General features: G+C 38.1%; 3 protein-coding genes across 3 annotated transcripts; 1 reads left to right on the plus strand and 2 right to left on the minus strand.

Annotated features, from left to right (window-relative positions):
- Positions 1-45: 45 nt before the first annotated feature.
- Positions 46-11,299, minus strand: LOC113283043 (probable LRR receptor-like serine/threonine-protein kinase At5g48740). The gene is made up of 16 exons (XM_026532193.1): positions 10,876-11,299; positions 10,097-10,646; positions 9,511-9,962; positions 9,285-9,402; positions 9,117-9,185; positions 8,931-8,999; positions 8,765-8,833; positions 8,528-8,599; positions 8,374-8,442; positions 8,066-8,307; positions 7,780-7,985; positions 7,507-7,633; positions 7,333-7,401; positions 6,354-6,543; positions 6,144-6,276; positions 46-385 (listed from the first exon to the last, which is right to left on the minus strand). The coding sequence occupies exons 1-16, from the start codon at positions 10,970-10,972 to the stop codon at positions 185-187; spliced, it is 2,733 nt and encodes a 910-aa protein (XP_026387978.1). The 5' UTR covers positions 10,973-11,299; the 3' UTR covers positions 46-184.
- Positions 11,300-14,018: 2,719 nt separating this feature from the next.
- Positions 14,019-16,289, plus strand: LOC113279784 (serine decarboxylase 1-like). The gene is made up of 5 exons (XM_026528450.1): positions 14,019-14,292; positions 14,365-14,596; positions 15,123-15,316; positions 15,421-15,557; positions 15,711-16,289. The coding sequence occupies exons 1-5, from the start codon at positions 14,019-14,021 to the stop codon at positions 16,287-16,289; spliced, it is 1,416 nt and encodes a 471-aa protein (XP_026384235.1).
- A 947-nt stretch (positions 16,290-17,236) lies between these two features.
- LOC113279785 (uncharacterized acetyltransferase At3g50280-like) lies at positions 17,237-17,857 on the minus strand. The gene has a single exon (XM_026528451.1). The coding sequence runs from the start codon at positions 17,855-17,857 to the stop codon at positions 17,237-17,239; it is 621 nt and encodes a 206-aa protein (XP_026384236.1).
- Between the last annotated feature and the right edge of the window lie 787 nt (positions 17,858-18,644).

The following is an 18,644-nucleotide window of genomic DNA, read 5'->3' on the forward strand; positions in this document are numbered from 1 at the left end:
AACAAGAGGCCAGTGCCCCATGGGCATGCAAAAATGCTGGGAAAGGTATGCCAAAAAAAAGAGCAACATTTCCTACAATATCAGGCTTACTGCTACAACCAATACATTTCTCAACTTTTTCTGTAGATTCTATAAGGTAACCATAGAAACATGAACAAAAGGGCTCCTAAAATTAAATTGGTCACTATGATATGTAGGAAAGCTGAATACTGTAAGCCTCTTTAAGTATTGCTAAAACTTGAGCCATTGTTGGTCTTTGTGATGCATCTCTCTCTACAGCCCTTGAAGCAACAGAGGCGGTCTTTCTCATGCTCTCCAAGTCATAACTTCCTTTTATTCTCTCATCAACTATCTCAAAAGCACCAGCCTGCAAATAAGGTTTCGCCTGCAAGCAAATATTCCAGTTAAAGTTTATTGAAAATGTCTGATAAAATTGTACAATACAGCTCACTGTGTTTCAAGCTTTTCGTTGCTGATTATATCAAGTTACCAGCAATAAGAACTCGCTTTCCATACTTGCTGGATATAACTAGAGTTTTATGTAACGTATCAAGTATTCTCCACACTCATTAGCTATAAAGAACTCAATTTGTTAAAGCTCTCCTGAACTCAAGAAATTGACATTAGAGTTTCCAAAGAACACTAATTTTGGGCATGCCTAAAACTTTCAAGGCATACAAAGGACTAATCCTAACTTGGGTGACCTTATAAGGGGTACCTATGGGGTGGTTCAATTACCTATATGCCCTTAAATTCTCTAAATTACTACTAATCTATCCCTATCCCTAATACAAAAACCTATAATCAATAAACCAAAATCAGTTTCATATCCCTAACCCCTTCTTCTTCCTCCTCCACAACAGCCGAACCCTTATTCTTCCTTTTTTTTTCATCGTATCATCGCGGAAATTTAATCGTCGATTCGTGAAAATTTAGTCGACGATTAAACTCATCTATATAATGGTTCGCCGTAAGCCAGTATCTCGTTCTAATCGAGCGATTGAACAACCCATTGAAGAAGAAGAAGAAGATTTAGAGAGTGAAGAAGAAACTCAAAATCAACCACAAAATCAACCGGAAGAAGAGATTGAAGAAGAACCAACTCCACAAATGAGAATAAGAAGGTTAGTTTTACAAACCCATCTCGTATTTGATGTTTTTGATTGGTTTGATTGATTTAATTCGTCAAAATCATGTTTCTGCGGCGGTTACAGGGTATGGTTCGGCGCAAAACAAATCTTAGATGTGCGCCGAGCTGTTCTTGAAACTGAACCATGAAAGTGCATATGAACGGCTCGGCGTATATCTGAAATCCGTTTTGAGCCGAACTTGGTGACACAGAGACTTATATTTAGGATCGGCTTACTCGATGGTGTTAGTTTTGTGCCGAATATGTTTTGTGAATTTCAGAAATTTTGCATGTGCGTAGGATCGGCTTGTATGGTAGTATTAGTTTTGTGCCGAATAATTGTTGTTTGAATTTCAGAATTTTTGCATGTGCTTAGGATCGGCTTGTATGGTTGTATTAGTTTTCCGCCGAATAAAGGTTTCGATTCATAAGTCTAGATTCGGCTTAATCGATAGTATTAGTGTTGCGCCGAATATTATTGTTAAAATTTCATAAATTTTACAAGTGTGTAGGATCGGCTTATTTATATTATATCATGTTGCGCCGAATACATGTTTGAGTTCATAATCATAGATTCGGCTTATTCGACGGTATCGGTTGTGAGCCGAATATATGGGATCAGCTTATAATTGTTTTGTGGTATGAGCCGATCCACTCTCTGTGTAAGCTAATAAAAATTTCAAGACATGATTCCGCTCATATGTGTTATTTCGGGTAAGCCGAGCCTTCTTATTTTCTTACAAGTTTTTGGCTTTCCAAATCTCTTTGTTGTTCGAATTAGTCTTATAACTTTCATACTTGTGTCAGGACCAATGCAGCTACAAAGAGGAAGAAGATGGAGGTAACACCTTCTACTTCTAAAACTCCGGATCCTAGAGGAGGAGGTAAGAAAAAATTGGGAGCGGGAGCTAGAGGAGGAATTTTAGAAGAAGAAGCTGAACAAGTAAGAATTGAAAGACAAGAAGAAGGAATAGCTGAAGATGAAGAAGTTGATGATAATCAAGAAGTTCATCAAGAAACACAACCCCAAGGAAAACCCAAGAAAGACAAGAAAGGTAAGAAGGTGGCAGAACCCGAGAAAGAGAAGAACGATGATGATCGACGGATCACTGGTTTACACATTCCTGATGAAGATGACGTAATTACACCTCGATCAGATGGTTTGCCTCATGGTCTTCCGGAAGATGGAGGAAATGTGTTGATTGGTTATGCCGATTCTTGGGTGAAGAAAATTTATGAAACTCCTGATCACAACCGTGCAGTCCGAGTATTGAGACACCAGAGGGCAGCGGAATGGAGTCTTGATGAAGAGGTTCCTGAGGTGATTGCTTACGTACAAGCCAGTGCTTTATGGCCTGCTATCAATTATGGACATAAGGAATATGATAATGTGTCGACCTCTGCATTTACCGAGCGCTTTTGTCCAGAAACTTACACATTTCAATTACCTTTTGGAGAGATGTCAATCACTCCTGATGAGGCTAGTAAGATTACATGTCTTAAAGCAAGGGGTGTAAGTGTGGATGCTGGTTTTTATGACATGAGTTGGGATGAGCTATACAATTTGTACCTGGAATGCCTTGGTTGGGGTTCAATGAAAACTGAGTTGGAGTTTTGTCGATTAGTTAAAGATGTCGATACCGTTTTCATACCAGGTGGAAGAAATAAGAAGAATAAGAAGATCAAGTTGACTAACTTGAAAAGGGAGTTTGAGAACACAAAGGAAAGAGTCACACAAGGTTTGTTGATAATGGATCCCGTCAAAGTGAAGCAAACCGGAACTACCTACTTGCTTTATACTCTTGGTAGAGACATCTTTCCCGACACTACCGGAAACAAGGTAAATGCTAATTATCTCCAATTGGTAAAGAATCTTGAAACTTGTAACAAGTTTGCTTGGGGAACGGCTACGCTCGCTTACCTGCTGGACCAACTTGCCACCGCGTCTAGGTTGACAAGTACAAACATCGGAGGGAACTTCACTTTGCTCCAGGTAACTTTTGGGAGTTCAGAGTATGGTTCGGCTTATAACCATAAAACCTTTTAAGCCGAAGTTTTTTCTTACTTGGTTCGGCTTATAATACTTGATCCATATAAGCCGAATAGTTCTCTGAGTTTGCAAACTTTAGTCTTACTTTGATGTTTCCAAGTAAAACTTGTTTCTATCAGTTCAATTCCTTTGATTTTTTAATGTGGTTCTTTGGACGCAGGTGTGGATATATGACCATTTCCCAATTTTGAACTTGGCCAAAGTATTTGAGAAAGATGTCGATTATGTTGATACTGAGCCAACTGCAGCACGGTACGCGTACGAGGACTCCAAGAAAAGAACAAAAAGAAGTTGGTGGCAAGTTTGAGAGAGACGTTAGACTGTCTTGGTGTTGATGATGTCGCTTTTCAACCATATAAGAATGAAGATGAAGAAGATGAAGTTGTTGAAGATGAGGATATGCCGGTAGGTATGTATCATGGGCCATTGTGGTATCCCGGTGGTTATGTTATATACGATCCTAGGCGAGTACTCCGTCAATTAGGATGTGTCCAAAAGGTTCCTTTGTTTGACGAGAAATTCAGGTTGTTACCAAAGAGTGGTAAGGGAACTAAAAGCACCACTTCATCTTGGGAACCAAAGTATGATCCTGATCCCACCGTTGAGTTTTGGAATAATTTAGACAATCACACATTAGATGCGTCCAAGTTAACACCTTTACTTGATGATCCATGTGAAGAGGATCCGGGCTATATGGATTGGTATAACCAAATTTCTCATCCCTTCATTATCAATAAGAAAAGGCAAAAGATATCTGATAAGGGGAAGGCGAGGCCAATCAAGATCACCAACAAGTCTACTTCCGAAGATGTAGTCAAGGCTTTCAAGGTTATGGTAAGAATGACTTCACTTTATACTGTTTTCATATATTAGTTATGGTAAAAATGTCTTCAACCTCATGGTTATAAGTTGTTCTCAAATGAAAAATAGGTTGCCGCGGGTAGGGAGATGTTGAAGAAAATGAAGGCCAAACTTGGTTGCAAAACAACAATGACCGTGGAAGAACAAAAATACCTCATCGACAAGTGGGATGCAATCATCAACAAAGGACAAGGACCCGAGGAACCCGAACAAAGGCCTACCACTAAGAGGTCTCGACAAGTTGGTGAAGGTACAAGCCAAGTTGGTGCTACCGTCCAACCCGGTAATGATGCGTCGGAAGATGAAGACCAAGGTGGAAGAAGAGGTGGTCGTGGAACTAAGAAGAGGGGTCGTGGTTAAATGCCCTTTTATGTACACTTTTATGGTACACTTTTTCTTAAGTTTTAAGTACACTTTTATGGTGTTGCAAACACCTTTGCTTTAAGGTGCTGAACTTTGTTTTTAATGGTGCTGGGATTGGGTTATGGACACCGTCAATTTCATGTTTTAATGAATAGCTTAACAGTTATGTGCCGAATTTACAGAGTTCGGCTTATCCTCTAATGTTAGTTACACGCCGAATCATTTGTCCTTCAGGTTCGGCGCATTCGATAATCACATTATGTGCCGAACTATGAACATTTACAGGTTTCGGCTTATACGATATCCTCAATATGTGCCGAACCGCGAACAATATTTTAACCCAAAAATTAACAAATTCATGTTCGGCTCAGACGATAATCATATTATGTGCCGAACCTTGAACATAAGAGGTTTCGGCTGATACGATATTCTCCATATGTGCCGAACCAGTAACAATATTTCAACCCAGAAATTAAAAAATTATGTTCGGCACATACGAATTTGGATATGTAAGCCGAATTAGTAATGATTTTATTCCGGGCTATTCAGGATGTTGTTCGGCTTACTATGAAACTTTCATATAAGCCGAACTAGTGTCTAGCAAAAGGGTGGGAATTGGAAATTATAGGTTCGGCGCATGCAGTAAACAGATTCAGTAAGCCGAACCGTTCATCTCTATGAGCCGAACCTCAACCTGTTTCGCCGAACCATGATTCATAATCTAAGAAATCAGCCATTTGGGAATCATTGGTGTAGTTGATGTGTATTTTCCTAGGTTTTTTAGATGATAGATGACCCTCCTCATCCTCCATTGAATCAAGAATTATAATTTTCTCACTTTCTCCTTCTCTTTCTCTCCTTCTTAACCAAACCAAAACTTTGATTTTTTTTTTCCTCATATTTTTCATCTAAACAACTCTTATAATTCTGAAAATTATCTTAATCTCTAAACAAAATATTTAATCACTAATCAAGATTATTAACACTAATACGTAAAGGGCAGATCTGCCATTAAAATTTTTTTGGGTTAAGGGGTTATCTGATTTTGCTATTCAACAACCTTTTTTGTCTTCATTCAGTATGCCTTGAAAGATTTTGGTATGCCCAAAATTATGATTATGAGTGACTTGTTGGGCTGTTCTACTTGTCAAAGACCATAAATTGACACAGTTCAACGCAACTTTGGGCTCTCAAATATGAGGTTACTCTAAATACAAAACTGAACTGGTACAATGACTAAAAGGCCAGCTCCATGTTCACCCATTTCCTCTTACATTTAAATCACAAACCTATAGTTTTTGTCGTAAACCACGTAAAGTTCAAAACATGCACTGCGAAGGCAACACCTATATGGGATCAAGGGGTCAGACTAAATTCACCCATTTCAGGGACATCATTGTCTATATTTCTCATCACATGCTTTTTTAAGAAATGAACTTTCCAAACTTAAAAATTGCCAAAGTGTAACCCTTGTAGCACAAACGAAACAAACATGTGCAACTATAGAATGGGACTATTCTGAGTTCGATCGCGATGTCAGTTTAATTTTTTCCTTTCTCGCCTTTTCCCGGTCAAGAAAAGCAGGTCATGGACTCATGGAAATCCAGCAAATGAACTGGACAGGATTTTAAGTAGATGGTATATTATAACTACTTCAAAACAGGAATTTTGCGACATGCTGCCTGGAATTGCATCGTAAGAATGGAACTTTTAATAAGAAAAGAAGAATTTTGAGATTACCCATAGCACCAAGTTGTAGGTATCTGGAGAGCCAGCATGAGTCAAGGGTTCTCGCCCACAAATGAGCTCCAAGAGCACAACACCAAAGCTATACACATCACTTTTCTCATTTAACTGCTGAGTTGAGTAGTATCTGAGCATAGAAGACACAGCAAGTTATTTGTGGATCATGCTTAGAAAATTAACAACTTTTTTTTGGGGAGAACTTACTCGGGATCGATATAACCAACAGTGCCCTTTACCACAGTGGTCACATGACTTGCATCTGCCATTGACACTTGTTTAGAAAGACCAAAGTCACAGACCTTGGCATTCATCTCCGAATCCAAAAGGATATTGCTGCACTTAATATCACGGTGTATGATTCGTGGATCGCTTCCATTATGTAAATAATCCAAACCTGCCACAGAGAGATGTTTCGTCAAAACTTCCAATTCTTGATAAAGATGAAAGTGCTGATGACACAGTCCAAATTGGTAAAATGATGCAACATCTTTGAGATATATTTAATTTTATTGATAATATAAAATTGTTTGAGATTGTTTCGTAAAAAAATAAAATTCTTCACAACTTGCTATTTAATATTTCTGTTTCTAGATAAATTCGAAAAACAATTGAACACATCATCTCTATTGGAATTCAGATATTGGGCAATACACATCAAAACCAAGAAGGAAAGCTACTCAACATAGATATAACAACATTTCACCGGAAAATATATACAGACCTATTAGAGACCACGGATATCAAAACAATAATATGTTAATACATGACATGTTAACGAACTATAAATTAGTCGGGAAATATAACTGGTCTAAGATGTCAAAGAGATAAGAGACAGATAGATGTTAAAGTATGATATTTGCGCACTTATACTCAGTCATGTTATTTATCCATTATACATGTTGCTAAGTCAATGTAATGGCGTAACCTCTAGGTCAAAGCCAATTACACAGCTTTTCAGTTCACCAACTAGGTACCTACTACTTGAAACCATCTAAGCAACAGGTCCCCAGCACCGTCTGCTTTAAAACACTGCCAATGTTAACCATCTTTTAATATAACACCACCTTCAGCCTTGAACTTTTATACTAAGGCTGACAATAAGGGACGGACAGTGCAGAATTCCTGGTTTCCTTTAACTAATTGCATTATTGCTATACAATCCTAGACAAATCAAATTCATTACCTTTTGCAGCATCAACAGCAATTTTCAGTCGACGAACCCAGCTTAGTGCAACTTTTTTGTGATTTTGACCTGAAAAGATGAGAGTCAGAGTTTGATGAAGAAAATATCACGTAAAAAATGGAACACGCTATGGGGTACAACAGTGTTGAGAGGTAACCATTGAGCATCATATACCATAAAGATTGTCAGCTAGTGATCCACCAGATAAATACTCATACACCAAAATTTGTTGTTTTGATTCATAACAAAATCCTTCCAAGGACACAAGGTTCTGATGGCGAACTTGCGACAGAAGATACACCTGTACAGCCTCATAGTTAGAAGGGGAAAAAAAACAAAGCAAGAAAACAAAGAAAATGGGAAACAGAATCTACAAGCCACTCACTAGTCTTAACTAATCAGCAAATTAACAATATCCACAAATCTGAAAGGGTTTAGATTACAGACCTCATTGACAAAGGAATCCAAGCTAAGTTGGCTTCGATCAAGCCTCACTTTTACAGCTACTAATTTGCCATCTGAAAGTTTTCCATGGTAGACAGAACCAAAACTACCACGACCTATAATCTCCTTAAAGTTTCTTGTAGCTGTCTTAATCTCTTTGTAAGACAAAACTCTAGCTGCGTTCCAATTCCGCATATCCAGTTTTGGTACTAAAACATCAGAAAGACGGTGGTATGAGTGAAACAGTGGATGGTATTGACATCCGAATTAGACTTTAAACATTACATACGTGATGTCGAAGTGATTCCAGATTCCTTTTTCTTCCTCCAGAACAAGTAGCCAATAAGTAATATGAAGAAGAGGGCACATAAGACTCCCACAACACAACCAATTATAATAGCTCTCCGATCATGGATGGCCTTCCGCTTCTTATTGCTGACTATTGTAACCAGAGGTGTCTCCAGTGAATTATTATCTAAAAGACCGTTGCATGTTGAATGGGAGAAGGAAAGACACAAATTCCCAGTTGTCCTGCACAGAAGAGATGGATAAGATGCCGAACACCAAAAACTAAGAGCCAGAATCACCAAAGTATACCTAAGGTCCAATGTTGCCCGGTTTACTGACTGCGGGAGGGGGCCTTGAAGCTTATTATTTTCCAAGTTTCTGCACAAAAGATACAAATTATTTTAAGGAATCATTTTACCAGAAAAGAGGTTGCTAATTGAGTCAGACACACATCCAAACTTACAATAATTGTAGGTACTTTAAGTTTCCCACGCTATCTGGAACTGTTCCTTGTAGAGTATTGTTCTTTAAGTCCCTTCACACAAAACCAAAAAGAGAGGTTCAAATTTGCATACCCCGGCCAAATGAACAGGTCTTGTATATTTTATGATGATAATAACACTGCAATTCAAGTTTGGTGCATAATATCGAGATAATGGAGAGTAAGTTCCTTTTTTGTCCGCTGGTTCTAGAAACTTACAGAGTTAGCAGGCTAGTCAAGCTGCTGAAGTCAGAACCGAAGGAGGTGAGCTGATTAAAACTTAAGTTCCTGCAAGATCAATACATAAAAATGATCCGATTTTAATTTTTTGCATTCAACTTAAAGAAGCCAGTGATCAATTTGATTATGTAGAGTTGAAAGTTACAAGTTCTCAAGTTCCTGCAAGCTGCCCAAGTTTTGTATCTCCCCAGTAAGTGATGTATTGTGCAAATCCCTGGAGTGCATACGAGGAAGAAAATAAGTAGATGGCTAGATGATTTCAAAACCTTTTACCGAAAAAATATAAAACGGATGTGGGAAAAAAATATCAGTTAGCAAATGAAGAGCTTACAGTGTTGTAAGATCTAGCAAGTCACCAAACATAGGGCCGATCGTTCTCAAACTAATGTCAGAAAGCATCCTAAAAAGAAAACAAATGGATAGTGGGTACAGAAACAAATATAAATAATGAGATAAGTTGGCGAAGATAGTTGAACTGGTCAAAATGTGTTGCACTCACAGTGAACGAACTACACTTCCTTCACATTGGATATGCTTCCATGGCGTTGGAGAGCATGGATCATCCTCCCATCCCAAATCCAATCCAGTGGACTGCTGAATAACTTGCAGTGCTGAGACTGCATCACGTGTAAAAGGATAAGACGAAGATGATGTGAATTATTCACAGTTGGAAGAAAGCTCACTTTCGATGAAGCTGAAAAATGTAAGCATATTTCTTAATATACCTGTGGTTGAAGAAGACTCCAAAGGGATGTCAACGAGCTCATAGACCTCAATGGCGCTCACTTGTGGATAGAAGCTAACATTTTGCAAAGTGATATTCAAGGTTTTGATTCCACTCTTTACAAAGAAGATGACACTAGCTTCCGAATTCTTCACAGTGAAGTTAGTACTCATAACTTCTCCATTGATTAAAATATTAAACACCGAGGAGACGGGCAAAATTCCAGCAAAATAAAGAACAATGTAATAGTCTCCCAACGTATCAAGGGAGAAGTCATAAGTCAAGTCGTTCTTCCTTGCAAGTACTCTCGCTGTCTGAAGAATGGCAACAGGTGGGTTCTCCATAATGCCAGATGTATTAATGAGAAGTTGAGTGTTGTACTCAGTTGACAAATGAGAAGGAGAAAAGTTTTGATCGACATCCCATACACGGTCGTAAGAATCAAAAGGATACCTGAAATCTTACAGAAGTCAGTCAACCAGACTAATATAGACAAGAAAACATGGATCCCATGTGGTTAGTTTCATCCCTCATTTATAACTAATTTTTAGGAAAACACTGAGGAAAAGAGAAACATCCTGACTTACCTTATTGATCCATTGTTTTGACCACAATTTACCCTGTACTTCTTCCTTAGTGACTTATTCAGAGAATCAGTCATGCCAATTTTGTAAGCTCCTTGAGGAAGTGGACGAATTTCAAGCCTAGAAATGACAGGAAAACCACCACCAGGCAGCGCGTGCAAGCAAAACGAGAGTGTGTCTTTGGTAACAGGCCATATAAACTCTTCAATCCATGGATCTGAACTACTCAGGTTCACAGTTGCAACGTTAGCCCTCCCAATAGACACCCAGAACACTGGAGGCTTCTGTAATCCATCATAATTCTTGTAGTAGAATTGAGGTCTAACAAGAACCTGGTCAGACTGGGACATATTTTGCATTGGCAATTTATAACACGCACGAACATCATTAGAATTCGGAAAGAACCGTAACGGAATCCATGATGATGAACTAACATCCATGAAATTCAAGTTAGTTGTGTTGGTTGTAGTCACATATGCATTGTCTGGAACCCATGAGATGTTTGAAGAATCAGTGAAACCCGATGTTCGGCCACAATACAAACTCAAAAAACCTGACAATTACACCAGAGTCAATTTTAGTGTATTGACACAATATTGGGCTAGTATTAATCTCTACATTTCAGGCAATTAATCCAACTGAATGCATTATAATTGTCAATTAAGTAAGTTAAACTAATCAATAAAATGAAACTGTTAAAAGAGCCATAAATCAAGATACATGAAGATGAACATAATAATAATAACATAGAAATGGTGGAGGATACTGGAATTTAAACATACCATCCTGATCAGCAACTGAGACGTCAGAAAATCTGTGAAGAATCAGAAGGAAATTAAACCAGAAAGAAGCCCAGAAGTAACCCATCATAGAATTCATTAAACCCCAATTCAGGAAGAAACACTAGAGATCTTGTAAGAAGTGTCTGTACTAAGTACTGACATCAAATTATTATAATCAGTGAGCTCCTGGTCATACTTATTCAGATTTTGCTTGAATTACAAGAGAAATTGAGAAGTAAAGTAGTGATATGATGAAAGTAAAAAAAAGGCAATGATGATTTAGGTTTTACTACAGTTTCTTCTTCTTTTTTCTCTTAGGGTGATGATGATAGGAATAGGAATTAAAATTTCCATTCAATTCTTCTTCTTCTTCTTCCACTTGTTGGTAATCCATAACTGCTGAAGACCCAGTCTTTGTTCTACTTCTTTTACTTCTTCAACTAGCGAATGAATGAAATGAATACTACACACGGATTACGACCTTTTTAAGTTGCGAATGGTGTCAGTCAGGTGTGCTGCTGTTAGGAAGACGAATTTTAGTTATGGGGTACACTGATTTTCCACAACTAAATTCTCATGTTTCATTGGATCTGACTCGTGATCTAAACCTTACTTGGCAGTTAACTTGAGTAAGATGTGTGATCACTTCTTGTTCTATTTTTATGATGTCTAACTCGAAATAGGAATGTTTTACGTCAATCTGATCCATGCATCTGATTTAGACTTTGGACTTATTTGAGTCGGATATCATTTTATATCTGATTTTGTTTGACACATGTTGGAATAGATTCATGTGAATTATTATTTTAATTTCTTATTTTTATTGTCTTACTCGTTGGACATATATCCATTATTTGAGTCAGATATAATGAGATATAATGAGTTAGATTCAGTGAAGTCATCCAAACTAGTCGGTTCAAAAATAAATATATAATCCAACAATTGTTGGTACTTGGTAGTGGTCATTGGTGTCTTTTTAGGTCGGGGTGTATGCACATTCTACTATGTGGTCATCCAATATTAGGTTTGTGTTAAACCGAGGGCCAAATGACTAAAAGTGGATCAATAGTGAAATGAAGATTAAAACATGTCACACTGACACCAATACTCAAACGGTGAACTGGCAACTGTGTTTTCGGTCATTTTTTCTTAGAGAACAAACTAGTTCACCTAATTAGTAATCAGTTTCCACTTTTGACCTAAGAACTCTAGATCTTCAAATCACAGCATCTTAAAGGATCCTAGAAAGTTAAGACTTATAGGTTGTTGGCACAAATTATCGTTTCCATCATATCGCTATCAGATAGACAATTGCTTAGTATAGTCGATATTTTCGAATTTTTCGAAACTATAACTTTTATCACATGTTTGTGGCTGATCGGTGAGCTCCATAAATTCTAAAAAAAATATTAGTTTTGAGGCATCTTCTAGTTGTTTGCATCATTTACATTATGACAACATTATTTAAAGACACCTCATTTGTTTAATGCACTATTTATTTTATTTATTCTTGTAAAATTATCTGCAAGTGATGTTAGTTTGTTTTCGTAAAACTTAACTAGTATTTTTTTGAATAATAAAAGTGAATTAGTATGTTTTTACTGAGTAAGTGTCAACTCCCTTTCAGGAAATTGAATTAATTTAATGTAATATTAGTTGTGCTAAAAATTAAATCTTAAAAATTAATTTGTAAATATGAAGAGTACTTTAATTTCCGTTTCTTATTAAGCGTTAGAAAGTGAAAATGAAACCCCTTACTAATAGAAGGCTTCCCTATAGCATCTATTCCCTCACTTGCACAGTGACTAGAGAAGAGTTGTTGGAGACTTGACGTTGTCAACTTGTTCCACCTCAAAGGCGGGCGGGCTTTCCAAGTTGGAATTGTTGCATGCCGGCATGCCTACTTCGGGCTTCCACAAACCTACTTACCCCAAGTCCAACGATGAAATATTTGAGTGTCTACTCTCTAGGCACTGAAATTACGATTGAGCTTGAGGATCCTCAACAACAGTGGGAATGTCCACTGTCCAGCCCGAAATGTACAGCCTTTGTATGTCGTGCTAGATTTAGGAAGACCTTACATCAATCCCTGTATATATAACGACTAGCTAGTAACTGTGTATTATTGGGGGTGAAAAAATATGACAGTAGAGATCATGGTAACACCCCATCATTAAGAGTGAGCTTAAAGTACAAGGAGTGTGCATCTTTATATCTTTTTGACTTGATATAAGGATAGAAAAACTTTTGATCATGCTCAGCCAAAAGAAAGAACCGTTAGTTGGACACCCTTTAAGTAAAAAGGAGGAGGGAAATGTGATGCATGATCCTCACTTAAGAAATGGTAACAATGAGTAGGTTTTTCACTGGTGTATTATTGTGCATCCAGGTAAAGTAAGAAACTAGATTCTAGAAGATTTATTGAGCAGTATTTGCCAGTTGCCACCTATACAAAGTGCGATGCTTAAATCTTAATTAAGAAAAGACTGTTATAACGAAAAGTCCACTGGTTAATAGTTTTCAAAATTAAATAACATTCTTTTTATTGAACTCTTACCATCATAAATAGCTAGTAATCAATACATACTGCGTATGTATTAATAACCTATCCTCTATATTTTTTGATCCAGAATCATAGTGCCGTCTTATGAATTCTTATAATTATTGACCTCCGTATTCAAAATATCCTATTACTCTACACTTACAAATGATCAAAAACCAAAACGAAACTAGAAGAGAAAAATAGTGGTAAAGCCTGCTAGCTTTTAACAAAAGGGGAACCACCGCAAAAATGAGAGGCGCAGTCATATAAACTTAAAATAGTAGCAACGCCCGTTAACTTTGATCAAAAGGAAACTGAAAGAGGAAAAATAAATATAAGTCGTCTGATTAGTTTAAGACGGGAGTGTTAATCCAATAGTTTAACTGATCAACTGGGTGATTAAGAAGCAAAAAGTATAGCGCTTACGTAGACGGCTAATATCATGTTTAGCTTATTTCACTACTTATTTTAATTTTATAGTTCAGATATGTCCAAAGTCGTATGCAAAACCGCAGCTATATAAAATTTCACATGCTCTTGCATTCTTCATGATTATCTCTTTCTTTTCTCCCACATTTCTTTCACATTCTTCACAGTAATCATGGTTGGAAGTGTTGGGGTGCCTGGAGCTAAATTTGAAGTATCTGTACCGTATGACGAATTTGATTGGACAAGTGCATCTTTACGGGAGGATTTTGCTGCAGTTGTTTTGGCTGAAAATGTAACAGGGAAAGAAATCGTTGATACAATCTTTCCCCATGCCGTTACTGAGCCTGACGAGGATGGAGAAAACACTTCGGAAAGAGAAGCGTATATGGCTAATGTACTTGCTATATACGAAAGCTGTATGACTGAAAGGACCAAACATCACTTAGGTGTGTACGTAAAGAAAAAGTGGTTCCTTCAATTTGCATCACTCTCACTAAACTTATATATGAGTCATGCAGGTTTCCCTTTCAATCTGGACTTCGATTATGGTGTTCTTTCGAGGCTGCAAAATTTCTACATCAACAACTGTGGTGATCCCTTTATTGAGAGCAGCTATGCTGTTCATTCCAGGAAGTTCGAAGTGGGTGTGTTAGAGTGGTTTGCTCGACTCTGGGAAATAGAAAATCATGAATATTGGGGATACATTACAAACGGTGGTACAGAAGGAAATTTTCACGGTATTCTTTTAGGGTGAGTACTCTACTTCCATCTTATGTGTTGTATTAGGCGCTAGGCCAGGCGAGGTGCCAAGCCCGTCTAGAATGGATTTCTTATGTGTAATACTAATGGATAGGACCTCATTGGTAAGTGCTACAAGATCTCGTGCATTGGAGCCCATGGTTATGGCGTCTAGAATGGATTTCTTATGTGTAATACTAATGGATAGGACCTCATTGGTAAGTGCTACAAGATCTCGTGCATTGGAGCCCATGGTTATGGCCCCGAATCCATTAGTATGGAACATTTTATTTTCCAAGTGAAATCCCAATTTTTCCACCCATTCGTTTCAAAATTGCTAAGTATTTTATGTCTTGATTCAGAATAAAGTATTCCTTGTGTTCCAAAGAATAGCGCCTAGGGAGCCCAAGGAAAATTATAAAACCACAAGGTTGGGCGCCTAGAGCGCCTTTTACAACATAGCTCCATCTCGTGTATTTCTTGAAAGTTTGGGTTCATTTTGAGCACTGTCAAACTAACTTTTTATATTTGACGTCAGGAGGGAAGCTTTTCCTAATGGAATTTTATATGCCTCAGAAGATTCACATTATTCTGTTTTTAAAGCGGCGCGAATGTACAGAATGAAGTGTGTCAAAGTTAACACTCTGATCTCTGGGGAAATAGATTATGCAGATTTCAAAGCCAAACTACTGCATAACAAGAACAACCCAGCTGTAGTTAACGTCAATATAGGTGCGCCATTGGCCCATTGGTATATGCTGCTGTCCTCATGATGATTCTTGTAAGTTCCATCCATTTGAATCAGTAGAGCTCTCATGTCTACATATCTTTTGCAGGAACCACTGTTAAAGGAGGTGTTGACAATCTCGATCTTGTAATAGAAACCCTTAAAACAATTGGTTTCTCCGAAGACAGGTTCTACATTCATTGTGATGGGGCTCTATTTGGCTTGATGATGCCGTTTGTTAAACATGTGAGCTCTCTCTCTCTCTCAAAGCAAGTACAGAAGTTTTCTAGTATATTTAAAGAGACTACGAGAGCATCTATATGCGTTAATTTGTCGATCTGCTTTCATGTCAATCTTTTTTTTTTGTTGCTTATATATGTTTTTCTGGACACTAAGCAGGCTCCAAAAATCTCATTTAAGAAGCCAATTGGGAGTATTAGTGTTTCCGGCCACAAGTTCGTTGGATGTCCAATGCCTTGTGGTGTTCAGATAACAAGATTAGATCACATCAATGCTCTCTCAAGGAATGTTGAGTACATAGGTTCCCGAGATGCCACAATCACGGGTGGTCGCAGTGGTCATGCACCAATTTACCTCTGGTATGCACTGAACCATAAAGGCTATTGTGGGATTCAAAAAGAAGTCCAACTTTGCCTCACGAATGCCCAGTATTTGAAAGACCGTCTACGTGCTGAAGGGATAGGTGCCATGCTGAATGAATTTAGCAATATTGTTGTCTTTGAAAGGCCACAAAATGAAGATCTTATTCACAAGTGGCAACTCGCTTGTCAGGGAAATATTGCTCATATTGTTGTTATGCCAAATGTCACCATCGAGAAATTGGATGATTTCTTAAACGATCTGATTCAGAAACGTTCGACGTGGTCAGGGAAGGGAAAGGTTCAACCTATTTGTATTTCCATCGATGTTGGGAAGGAAAATTGTGCTTGTCAGCGACACAGCTGTGATGGTCTCTAATACCTAGAGCTCTTCAATGTCTTTGTGTATTCTGGTGCTCGTTGGTGTCGTTGTTATTGTTGTAAGAAAAAATAGTCAACTAAGCATTATGTACCGTATAGTGTCAACTAAACTGTTAATCCCTTTAACTGGATGACCACTCATGAACTCTATCTCTATGCATCTGCTGAGTTAGATTCTGACAGATATGCGTAAGGGTAACTATAGCTCTCGGTCTAAGTTATAGCTATGACATGACTTATGACGGCTACTCATTTACAACTCTCATATTTATAACTAATTAAGCTTCTGGCAGAAAACTGAAGTTGAACGCAAGAGTCAAGATAAGACCGTCCAAAGTAAAGCTTTTATACAGAATTGTACAAGGCGAATAATTTTCTTTAGGCTTGGTCAATTTTAGTGATAATATTAAGATATATGCCTAAGTCTACCTCGATGGATGACTACCCGATTTATAAAATGTGAGTGGCAAGGCAGAGCTAGAGTCTGCTAGACAGCAGCTCAGAATAAAATATACTCAAGTGTTGGCAAATTAAATGTTACTCCTCCTACTTGAGTCAATTCCACATCGAAGGTTATCAATATCCTTGGACATTTGGTTGTTAAAGTTCATGTCTAAACTGTTGCATACACGGCCGTTTAGTCTTTTACATGATAGAATCAATTGTGCAGCCTGTTTATGAAATTCTCCTGGGAGAAAAAATCCTGACGGTGGCAACTAGTAGAAACAATGCCACAGTTCAAAGTTAAAACACCAGGGTATAAGTAATACACTGTGTGTCTTTCATCTCCGTCATTTCGATACACAATGATTGCACTTATTTTTGCTATGACAAACTGAAAAAGTGATAGTATTTCTTTTCTGAAAATGGAGGGAATATAAACTACTACAACTTTTGAACCTATTTGTTTTTCTGTTTTTTGGTTCCATGGAAAGTGCATAAATTCTAAAATGCGTCCTTGATTGTAACTGCGTTCATAAATTCTTCGTCACATTCAAGTGCGGACATGGTTGTTGGTGAAAGACAGATCTCAAGATCCACACTTCCGTTGCTGTCACGACCTGGATATGCCCACACATTGCCACTAAACTTAAATGTCCACCCGGAACGAACGGCCATGGGCTTTCCCCAACCAAAATCACATCCATAAGCGTCGAATCTTGGTGAGCCTCCAACGAGCATAGTGCACTGATCATACTGCGGTCCAAGTAGAGAAATCTTGGGGGTTTTCTTCCAATCATTAAACCACCTCCGAATGCTTTCGTCAGTGTGTCCAGCTACAGCATCATGCAGAGCCAAAGCAGATGCACCAAGGTTATTGTGAAGTAGCTCCCTTACCTTCGTTTTAACAACTAGCGTGTTCATGTAACATCCGAAGTTGTCTCTGGACATTGAAGGATCCAATCTCCACCTGTCATCGATGCATATCGTACAAGATGTTTCTTCATCTTCTAGTAAACAACGTGCTCGAGCTAGTGATCTCCAAACAAGGGCAGACAAGGATTGGAAGGCTGATATCTTATTTGTTCGACACTCGTTGTTTGCTTGGGTTTTTAGTTTTGACATAGATTGGCCTGAGAAATGGAAGATCTTCTCTGCAAGAGGTGGCGGTGGATATCTCCCGATAAACTCATTAGGATGACAGAAAGGGAGGTTGACGATAGCATTATTATTATTATTATTATTATTATTTTTTTTTTTTTTTTTTTTATGAAACGTGCCTTTGAGGGCTTTTATTGAAAATAGGAAAAATAGTAATATTACATGGAAGGTGTTGGTAACCTAGCTACAAGCTGAGAACCAACACCCTTTTGAATTACAATACCTAAACGATGGAAAAGAAAGCTGCCAGTGCCACAATTTGCGTCATTGTGGGGTAGGCAGTTCTTCATCCTCTTTACAAAAGCCACCGTGTCCTCGCTTAGTTCACCCAATGTAGTGAAAGCAAGAATATGAAAGCCATATCCGTGTGACTCACACTTCACTAAATATTTGTTGCGTTTACGGAGAATCGCCTTAGAGAGAGCTTGGCCCGGGGTGAAAGAACGAATTTCCCCAGTGAAGGGAGAAACTCCTGTGACGTCGAAGCATGTATCTCTGCCGTTTTCCCAGTTGTGTAACAATAAGTCAGCGGGCCTCAAAGCAGCATTCTCATCTGACAGAAAACCTAAGGCTGCTTCTTTACGTGCTGCGACTCCGGCTTTGATACATATATCCATAAAAATGTCACGTACCAGATCATGTCGGAATTTGAGTCCTACGTCGCTGGCACAATGTAAGGCATGGTCTCCAAATATGTCCATCTCCTTATTACAGCTTGGACAATGACTGCCTTCGGGAAAAAGCGGGATGC

Source organism: Papaver somniferum, chromosome 5, assembly GCF_003573695.1.
Source record: "Papaver somniferum cultivar HN1 chromosome 5, ASM357369v1, whole genome shotgun sequence".
Classification (NCBI taxonomy): Eukaryota; Viridiplantae; Streptophyta; class Magnoliopsida; order Ranunculales; family Papaveraceae; genus Papaver; species Papaver somniferum.